At 32.3% G+C, this 10,975-nt stretch overlaps 1 protein-coding gene across 2 annotated transcripts; it reads right to left on the bottom strand.

Moving 5' to 3' along the window:
• Positions 1–5,391: 5,391 nt before the first annotated feature.
• On the bottom strand, positions 5,392–9,977 carry LOC105128636 (pentatricopeptide repeat-containing protein At1g18900-like). Of its 2 annotated transcripts, XM_011030396.1 has the most exons (3): positions 9,773–9,977; positions 8,944–9,139; positions 5,392–8,374 (listed from the first exon to the last, which is right to left on the bottom strand). In XM_011030396.1, exon 3 carries the CDS (start codon positions 8,359–8,361, stop codon positions 5,656–5,658), a length of 2,706 nt encoding a protein of 901 aa, XP_011028698.1. In that variant the 5' UTR covers positions 8,362–8,374; positions 8,944–9,139; positions 9,773–9,977; the 3' UTR covers positions 5,392–5,655. The 2 variants fall into 2 exon arrangements, with proteins under 2 accessions (XP_011028698.1, XP_011028699.1); XM_011030397.1 differs by lacking the exon at positions 8,944–9,139.
• Positions 9,978–10,975: the final 998 nt, after the last annotated feature.

A 10,975-nucleotide genomic window follows, 5' to 3' on the forward strand; every position in this document is an offset into this window, starting at 1 on the left:
TATATATATATATATATATCTGTGTGTGTCTGTGTGCGCGTGCGTATATATATATATATATATATTTGTGTGTGTCTGTGTGCGCGCGCGCTAATTATTCAATTTATAATTTATTGGTTGAGAGAATTAGCCCAACATGTTTTTAGATAGCGTTGGGTTACTATTGTAATATAAAAATATATGAGAAATAAATAGGAATTAATGAGAACCCTTTTCCTTCAATTAATATGATAATCATTGCAAATGATATTTTATTGTCATAGGGTTTTACCTTTATAACTGTTGCAGTAAATGAGTTGTTTTATGCCTTGGTAGGAAATCAAATATTTAGATTCGTGGCAATAGACAAATTACAAGACACTAAAGAATTATGAAGATGACATATGACTACAAACCATATTATTAACAAATGTGAAAACTTCAAGAGATTTGTTAGAGGCAGAGTAATGAATGAATGATAAGTTTCAATGAGAAATAGATGTAAATTCTAGAGTTGACAAACTTGAGTAAGTTCTTGAGATCCAGAGTGATGTAAGAAAGACGACTAATACCAATGTAAAGGTTGGATGTGGATGAGATAACTTATCTAGAAAGAACCCCAACAAGGAATATGGTCACATAGTTACTAGATGTAAATGTGCTATTAAAAAAACATGCAACTTATTGTAAAACCATGTGTAATGATTGTTGTTCAACCACGAAAGAAAAATTGGCATTTTAAAGGTATAAATACTAAAAGAGACTTATAAAAAGACATGATTTCCTCTTTAAGGTGTACATTGGAAGGATTATTCATGTTGATTCGTCCTTAAATAAAAACTAATAAGAATCAACATAAATTATCTAAAAAAGAAATCCTTAAAAAGAGACCTATCATCGAGTTTAAAAGAACTTTGGATTAAGTCTAAAGCAAAATAACAAAGGTTAGTTAATAAAATTCAAGAGAAAATATGACTAAAAGATGCAGCAAGAACCATGTAAAGAAAATTATAAAGAAGAAGAGCGATTGTATTTTATAACTATATGAAGAAAAGAAAAACATTGGATGGTAGAGAGAAAGTTTGAGAGTTTTTCATTAATCAAACCAATAATAACTTGATCATTATAATAGATGATGAAGACACATATTTAGATGAAAACACAACAAAGTAACATAAAAAACAAGAGAGAACTAATGAAGAGTATCTAGAAGATCATGAAAATAAGAAAGATAATATTTTTAATGCTTTGTTTTTGGATGATAAAGAGGATTTCTTTGCATCTGACATGGAAAAATATAGTATGGTGACTCACTGGGTAATTTATCAATCATAATACTAAGGTAATAAGATAGGAATGGGATGTTATTGACAACTCTACAATACTCTATGAAGTGACAATAGAGGAAGCTGATCAGGAATTATACTAGCAAGACATAGCCATGGATAATAAAGTTAAGGAAAAAAGTGCAGCGAAGTTTGGAGAAGTTGTGAAAGTTTTGCTTGAGAAATTGAATGTGCACGAGAAATCCTTGTATTTGCACACTAAAATTAAAGGAAAGAAAATATGAAGATTATTGGTTGATAATGACATTGTTGTAAATATATTGCTTTTGAGTATGTCAAAGGTAGTTGAGAAAATAATGGAGAACTTAACGTCAACTAAAGTAGTGATAAGCAAGTTCTTTGAAGAAATCTTATAAGTTAAAAGAATTAGAGTAATCAATTTAAAAGTAGGATCCTTAGCTACTCGAACAATGTTATTTATTGTGGATACAGTCCCTAGCTCTAATGTCTTACTTGGTAAGGACTAAATTTGCTCAAATGGTTATATTCTCTTAACTCTACATTAGATGATATTACTTTGAAAAGTAAATAAGTTTGAAATTATGTATGCAAACAACAAACTATTTGGAACATGTGCAAACTATTTAATAACTTTTGGCATTTCATCACCCTTAAATATTTCTTGGTATATCAATTATGTCCATGAATAATTAACTCTATAAAATAAAGCTATATAAATCAATTTCATTAATTACATTATTTTGATAGAATGGACAATTTAAAACTTAATACTTCAAAATAAAAGGGACTTATTTTACTAATTAGGAAAAGTGAAAATTATGAAATAATACAATAATTTTGGAGAAGATGATAACATAAAATAATATACCAAGTTTCAATCTAGGGGGTGTTTATAGTGTGGTATCCTAAACTATTATCTAAAAACTAGACCTTGGTCTGAACCTAAAAATTAAATGATCTTAATAATAACATGCAGTGAAAATTGTATGAATTAAAATATTAAATTCTATGTAGCATTCATGTGGTTTAATATTTATATATGGTTATCATATATTACAAGTATATCATCAAATATAGTTATTACTTTTAATAAATATTTATTTGTTAAGCACTTACAAGTTAATTTAATAATAGTAAATGTAATTCAAGATAATAACATCATGAAATTAAATATCATTATATACATGATTGAATAATTAGTATATTTTCATAAACTATCCATTTAAAATATGTTTTTATTTAGTCACTACATGATTAATGTCATGATAATATGATAAAATATAGGCAATGATTTCCAACTATTAAGTGATTATAAAATATATAGGATATACATATATTAATTATTCAATTTAAAATTTGTTAATCATGAGAATTAGCCCATCATATTCTTAAGTATTTGGATACTTTTCAAGGATAGAAAGAATAAAGATAATGAAAACATAAAAGTGTTTGGCTGAAAAAATAAAGATATTGTCATAAAAATAAATATATTTGTAGAATAATTTTAGAGTGAGTTTTTTAGGACATGTCTCTAAAGATGTTATTTATTATTTTTTATTTCTAAAATGTCATTATAAAAACTCTTAACTTTAAAATTGTACAACTAAGATATGTAAAAATAAAAATAGTTATTATCATAATTTTTAAACCTAACTTAAGGGTCAATCATGGAGAGAGCTCGAATTCTAGGCCGAGAAGGTCAACCCTAGTTAACCCAAGTCATTATAAAAATAAAAATATTTCTTATCATAGTTTTAAAACACGACTTGAGGGTCAACTTAGGGCAAAGCCCGAGTCACAAGTCAAGTTGGCTATTAGCTCTCATTGACCCAAGTCAATATAAAAATAAAAATAGTTATTATCATAATTTTAAAATCTAACTCGGGTCGATTTGAGGTAAGGCTTGGGTCATAGGTGGAAAGAGTAAACCTAAGTTGACCTGAGTCAATGTATGAATAAAAATTATTATTATTATAGTTTTAAAATCTGATTTAGGAATCGACTTGAGGTAAAGCCTGGGTCACTTGGCGGAAGGGTCAACTCAGGTTGATTTGGGTCAACATACAGATAAAAATAGTTATTATCATAGTTTAAAACTTAATTCGAGAGTTGACATATGGTAAGGCCCATGTCATGGGTTAAGAGGGTCAATTCTGGTTAATCTGAGTTAATATATGAATAAATATTATTATTTTCAGTTTTAAAATTAAACTCGAGAGTCGATCTATGACAAGATTTGGGTCACGAGTCAAGACGGTCAACCTAAAAATAGTTATTATTATATTTTTAAAACCCAACTCGAGAGTCGGCTTAGGGCAAGACCCAGGTTATGGGTCAGGAAGGCCAATCTAAATTGAACAAAAAAGTTTTTTTAAAAAAAGAATCAAAACAATCTCGTTTTGACCAAAAATAATTTAAAAAAAAAATCAACAAGTTCTTAACTTGTGTTTTATCCTGGTTTAACCGAGTCGCAAATCAACTCGGGGTTTATATCGGGTTAAGTTGGGCCAATACTTTCTTTATGTTTTTTAACTTGGATCAATCTAGGTTTCGGGTCTATCTATTAAGCCCGTTTATGTTTTATAATTAGGATTATTATAATATTATTAATTTCAACACTCAATACAAGTTAAAGTAAAAAAATTCTAATTAATTTTAAAATATATAAATCTGAGAGTAATATACATTAAAGGTATTTTATATTTTGTTTTTATATATTTTATTTTATATTGTTCACTGTAACCAATTTTGATAAAAAAAATATTTATTTTGTTTTGGATACCACCACCAAGCTCAAGCTCAATTCTATATATATTTTCTTTTTTGTCTCTGTTTTTTCTGTTCTAGAACAAAAATTAAACGCTACCAAATATATTCCTAAAAATCTAATTGGTTTTAGCTTTCCCTTAAATATTTTGGGTTATTTTTCAATCTATCTTTTTACCATATATTCTCATCCAAACCAATGAAAATATCATCATTTGATAAACTAATATCATCCATTCTAACTCTTTTTGTTAGAGCATATTAAAATTTGCAATATTGGATTGTTTGGTTGTTGTTTCTAGGAAGTTTACTTGAAATTGGTCTCTAACCAATATTCTATTACATGGATCTTTCTTTCTTCACACATCAAGTGTAGTATCCTAATGTTGTGTAAAATTGGGGTCTGAAATGATGGAAAACAAGTTAATGGTTTCAACGTGAAAACTCGAGGCTATTCAAAAACAAAGTGATACTTCAATTTTTTAAAATCCTAAAGTTTGAAAAAGAAAAACAAGAATTTTTTATTCAAATAAAATATTTCTCCATATAAAAAATTAAAAAACTACTTTTCCAAATTTATACGGAGTTTTGAAAACATGTTTTAGAGGTTTTTTATAGGTTTTTTTACACTTTTTTTAAATAAAAAATAATGAACAATATATATTTTTTTCTTTTATATACAAGCAAAAACTTAAAATTATTTTTTATATTTTCATATTTAGTTAATGTCATAAATTTACTTTTTATTGTGACTATAATATAAAGATTTTCTTTTGTGAGTTAACAACATAACTTTTTCATGATAATTTTTTAATTTAAATAAAATAAAATTAATAATTTACAATTAGATTATGGTGAATATAAAATATTAAGATGATTATTATAAAATACATTTCTGATTTTTTATGAAATACAATTGTAAGTTGGATGTATTTCTTATTTTTTGGGTAGAAAAATTCATCTCCATTCTAACAAAACTAAAAAAAAAAACACTTCGTCTAATTTTTCATTAGAAAATGACAACTAAAAAAAGAAAGTTTTATTTATGGTTATAAGTTTTCATTTTTCATCCTTTGAGATTTGGCTCATGAACCACATGACTGTGAATGGTGACCACTGACCAGTTACAATGAGTTTCTCTCTCGTTATTAAAATATTTTTCAGAAATCTTATTTTATTTTTATGAAATCTTGAAATAACTTGCTTCTCCAGATTTTTTTATTGATTTGTTAAGTTGATATTTTACTGGGAAATATCTTGTATTATTTATTGCATTTATTGATTGAAGTGCTGTTGCCAAATATTACACAATTACAGTCCTAGGATGAAGATAGAAGGATAGCCAAATAGTTACAACAATGCAATTGCCATGAGACATCCCATACATATCCACTCCAAATAATCAACCGCAAGGGCCTCAAAGAAGCAGCAAAAGCTGCGGTAGAATATAGCCCTCACAGAAGCAGCAAAAGCTGCGGTAGAATAATAGCTACCAAGATGTCAGAATATAACTAAAATTGCTGCTGCAAATAACTAGGCTTGTGATACAGCTTCACTGGTACTCCCGCCACAACAAAATTGTGCCTACACTACAAACAATCACTTACAATAAATGCATCCGCTCCACGTACGATTGGAGCAACCATTTACTAAGAGGTTCTCCACACCCTACAAAACACCCAGTATTGCCATTTTCTGTGAAAAACGGAAAGCTGAAAATATGCAGCAATTCCTGCACTGCCTGTCTCACAAGGGAAGATCCCGTCACCCTGCTCCGACGACCCCATCCTGTCACTATATCAATACGACTGGGGATAACACCTGAGACTAGCATCTGGCGGCGAAACCAAGCAAGTGTTCTAGATAAAGCTGTTACGGCAGTGCCATCAGACATAACATGGAGGTTAATAAGCCAATAGCAAGAACTTTTCTCTTTGACTGCATCTGGATAGACATTCCTCTGTGCAGCTATCTCCCAGACCGAGCCAGCCTCCTCCTTGAGCCCGGACTTATGAAGGAAGTCCACCACTGCATCTACAAGTCCCCTCTTGCTCTCTCTATCCTCACTATGCATCATATCCAAGAACTTGCTCACATGATGCCTCACATTTTGACCATCAGGTCCAGCTGACGGCAAAGATGAAAGGAACGCATGTGCAGGGTGGCCAGTGACTGCCATGAGCTCACAATAACATCCCATGTCATATGGTGATCGTGCCTCTGTGCAGCAACTGAGGAGCAGGGTGTAAGTCTGCAACGATGGATTTAGACCCAAGTTCAGCATGCTTTGCAGCAAGTTATAAGCATCTGGCAGACGATTCACCCTCAGGAAAGCACTGAGCAGGGAGTTGCAAGTTGGCACATTTGGGCACAAACCAGCATGGAGCATGGCTTGATACCATTCCCAAGCCTTTTCAACATTTCCAGCCTTTCCCCACAAGTCAACCAGAAGGCCATAGACAGGTTCATCAGGCACCCAGTTCTTCCGTTTCATCTCAGAAAAAAGAGCTTCTGCTTCATCAAGATACCCACAGTGTCCAAGCACCTCCATCACTATGCTGTAAGTCACTTTGTCAGGTTCAAATCCAGCATTCTGCATGTCACGGTAAAGCTTTAATGCATTCTGGTAATTCCTTGCCTTGGCTTGCAAAGCAATCATGATATTGTACGTTACTAAATTGGGAACACAACCTTGTTCAACCATCTCACAAAACAGCTTGTCAGCAGCTGCTAAATGGCCAGCTTTTCCAAGGCAGTTTATCATAACACTATAAGTGAATGTGTCAGGAGAAAGGCCAGCTGCCTGCATTCTTTGATACATCTCCATAGCAAAATCAAGAAACCCAGCTTTTGCATGGATATCAATGAGTGTGCAGTAGGTGACCCGGTCAGGTTCACACCCGGCCTTCTGCATTTGATTGAACACTTCAACTGCATCATTCAGGTAGTTTGCACGGCCATAACTGTGAATAAGACGATTGTATGTCACAACAGTAGGTTGGCATCCATCCCTGACCATCTGATCAAGCAATTTGTTAATCGCAACAAACTGCCTAGCACGGCCAAGGATACCAACCATGGTTGTGTAAGTGTAGTCATCATGCTTGAACCCAGGTAGCTGTTTCAACCAATGGAAAAATCCAAGAGCAACAGTATGATCCTGAAGCTGTTTCAGAACTTGGTTAGCTTGATAGGCATCCATATGACAATTAAGATTTACAAGAGCCTCCTCCGCTGAAGGACCCCACCTTAACTGTCTTAATATCTGAGAAACATTTTCTACAACATGCCCAGTGCTTACAAACTGCCTAGCACTTCGAGCCACTACAGCTGGCATTTTAGTATCTCTTCTGTAACCATCAGTGAACGGCTTACCAGCATCTACATCTGAAGTATTTACATTGGAATTAAATTTTGACACAAACCGATTTGGTTGAGCTTTTAACCTCTGAGGTATGGTTCTCCTCTTATCAAATGCATCTGACGGTAAACTATGACCATCCAATGAACTATCAGCAGCAATACTTGAAACTTTTCTGAAACCTCTAACAAAACTTGATTTGTTGCCTCTATCCTTCACAGAGTTGTAGTTAGCAGCAGCATTTGACCCCACTGGTATCTCTGCAGATGAATTTGGATATACCTTGGTGAAGTTCTCTCTCCTGATGGGTTTTACATTTGAAGACTTTATATTGGAAAGTTGCCTGGTAGGGTCAATCATGCAGTTGATGGCTGAGTTTATTCCAGTTCCATCTGATGTAGGAAGCTTGTAGTTTACTAAATCAGACAGAAAGCTGACTGCTGCAATTCCAACTCTCACAAACTGGTCTGAAATAGGAGGAGAAGAGTGTCCCACTTCCTTTTCAGCAATATCAATGCCAATCGCATAACTAACACAACCTGAGATTCCACAAGAGCTATGAGTAGATGCAACTTGTGGTAAAGAACTTTGGTGTTCAATACTTGCATCTTTTTGAGAGCCCAATAACTTAATGGCATCTCCTGAAACTGAATTTTCTACCCTTGCTGATGCTTTGGATGCTATGGAGGATGTTTTTTGTGGAAGTAGAAAACTGCTTCCATCTCCTGAAACTGAGGCTTCTACTCTTGCTGAAGTTCTAGATCCGAAATTGGATGGCTTCTGTGCAAGTAGAATACTGTTTCTCGGTTGCTGCCTTGTTGAAACACAGGTTTCATCTTCAGAGCAAGTGCATGAAGAACTACCATCTGTAGCACTGCACCGCGAACCACTTAGAAAAAACGACCTTGCACTGCTGGAAAGATTACCGAGTTGCTTTGCCCTTAACATGATCTGCTGACCCCTGCACAAAATGGTTTTTATGAAGGATTATTAAAATAGATATCATGATACTAACACCCTGACATCTCAAGGAAGAGGATGTATTTCTTGGTTTCTGTGTGCTACTGTGCCACTAATATAAGGATAGCCTGCTCAAGGATAAACAAAATCCAAAAGCTCATAGCATATGCAAAATGAGCAGCATGCAAAGTAAATATTCTATCAAAAAATAAAAGAAGGAATCTTGTAAATGCAATAGCTTATAACCAAATTTATGAGTGGGTTCACGAAGATGAACACTTCTAAAGCATGTATGACATTTGACAAACCAACAAGTAAATTTATTTGCAATACACACTGCATAAGTACGTTGCCGTTGTAGCAGACATGAATACAGTGACTCTATAGCAGGAACCAATTTAATGTGCTTTCATGCATGACGGGAAAAAAAGTGGCTATGCAGTGGATAAAATCAGGGTCACAAAAGCAGTGCAGTAATGTGGTGACCACTTTAGCATGAGGAATACGCTGCCCACAATCTCTCAAGGGCAGTAATGTATTGCTTAAAGAAAACAAAAGATCAGTTTTTACCTACTCAATTAACTCCAAAACTACCATTTTAAAGGGGACCATCAACGATCCCGAATTTGCTTGTTACTCAATGTCTATAAAAATCAAGACGCCACTGCAAACAAGTAAGGTTGTGACTCTATGCATATAAATCTGCTACTCCAAAAACTGTGTCTGTATTTTGGGTCTTGTTCCACCGTCACCGTGTTGTTCAAATCTATCCAGCCAACCCAGAAAAAAGAAAAGGCAACATTAGACAATCAAACCTCAAATAAACAAAAACTTAAGTGAACAATGAACAAATGAATTTAGAAGTTATTTCCTGTCTCAGAACGGTTGGAGCTACTTCAAAACACCAAGAAGCAAATAAATTCATCAACTTAAATAATGCGACTGTCTCGAATCTGTATCAAGCTCATTTCTTTTACAAAAAAAACGCTGGGAAAAGCAATCATTTCAAATACAAACAAAGAAAGAGAAAAAAAATCGTGAAAACCTGTGAAACCACTAATGTTTATATCATAAATTGACAGAAAATCCACACTCGCTCAATTAATCATCAAATTGCATTCTTTAAGACATCCAGAGTTGCTTTCTGACAAAATGAACAGATCTTTACCCCTAAGAAATTGATCTTTTCATATACTAGCACAAAAAAGAAATCAATGCAACTCATCAAGTAGATTTCCACATAAGAGAAAAAACAAACAAGATAATACAAACCCATGTTCTCAAACCTTCATATATATAAAAAAACTACCAAAATCACAAACAAAGGGTGATTGCAACCAAAACAATGGAAACCCGGTAAAGAAAGCAAGGCGAGAAAAAACATATTAAAAGGGAGCACCTGAAGCTGGTGTATAGGCTCCTGAGTAGGTGTAGAGAGAGAAACGTCAAGAGATTTCAGAGAGAAAGCGGCTCTGCTCTCTCTGGCGTCAACTGAGTTTTTTTTCCAAGCAAGTTGGGGGGGCGTCAGATGTTCAACCTTTTGATTGTGTACTGACCTTGGTGTTTTTTTTATCACCCTACTTTTTTTTCTTTTATATGTACTGTTGTGGTTTGAAACTCGTGACTGACAAGTTACCTTGAATTTTGATTTGTTTTTCACCCATTAATGGGTGAAGCAAACCTTGCATTAAATAAATTTCGTTAATAAGGAAATGGTCTTTGAGGGAAGAGAGAGATTACTTTTTCTTAAAACTGTGGATAAACATAAGAAAATAAAATTCATATGAGTTCGAATAAAAAAAAAATTTAATTATTTACAATATTTTCATTGTATTCCAATTAATAACTAAAAAACTTTTATATTAAATATTATAACTTTTTTATTAAACTTATAATTACTATTTTGCCATCAGAATAGTATTATTATTTTGTCAAAAAAGAACTGAAATTTTCATAATTAAAATTTCATTTAATAAAATCAAATTCAATTTTACAAAAGAATAAGACCATTACCCTCAAGTGTTTTTTATATTATAGCTTGTTTGGTAGTGTGTATGAATTAAAATTATTTTTTTATTTGGAAATACATTAAAATAATATTTTGTTATTTTTTTAAATTTATTTTTAATACCAACATAAAAAAATTAAAAAAATTAACTTAAAAAATAAAAAAATATTTTTTTAAAAAAAATCATGATTTGGCAGTATCCTGAAATACATTTTTATAAAAAAATAAATTTTTATAAATTATAATTTTAACTATATTTTTAAATACTGTCAAAGCATTAAGAGCCAGACTTGACAAAGTAGAAGGATGGTTTTGTTATTAGAAGATAATTGGAGACCTTTGCTGTGTTTTGTAATTGAGAATTTAGGGTTAGGGTTAGGGTTAGGATTTAGGAATTGATTTGTTATTTCTATGCGATGATATATTATAATTTAGGATAATTTGTCTTTTTCATGAAAATAAAAAAATGATATTGACAAGTAATTACAAGATGTTAGGGTAATTCTTGCAAGCTAATTAATATAAATTTGGAACCCTTTTTCTACGACAAGTAGCATTTCCTTTTATTCCGTTCAGGCTGCATCCCACGCGGGA

The sequence above is a fragment of the Populus euphratica genome, unplaced genomic scaffold (genome assembly GCF_000495115.2).
Source record: "Populus euphratica unplaced genomic scaffold, PopEup_1.0 scaffold111.1, whole genome shotgun sequence".
NCBI lineage: Eukaryota > Viridiplantae > Streptophyta > Magnoliopsida > Malpighiales > Salicaceae > Populus > Populus euphratica.

Bases quoted from the DNA above. Each gene is read 5' to 3' on its own strand.
- LOC105128636 (XM_011030397.1), bottom strand. From the start codon at position 8,361: ATGTTAAGGGCAAAGCAACTCGGTAATCTTTCCAGCAGTGCAAGGTCG.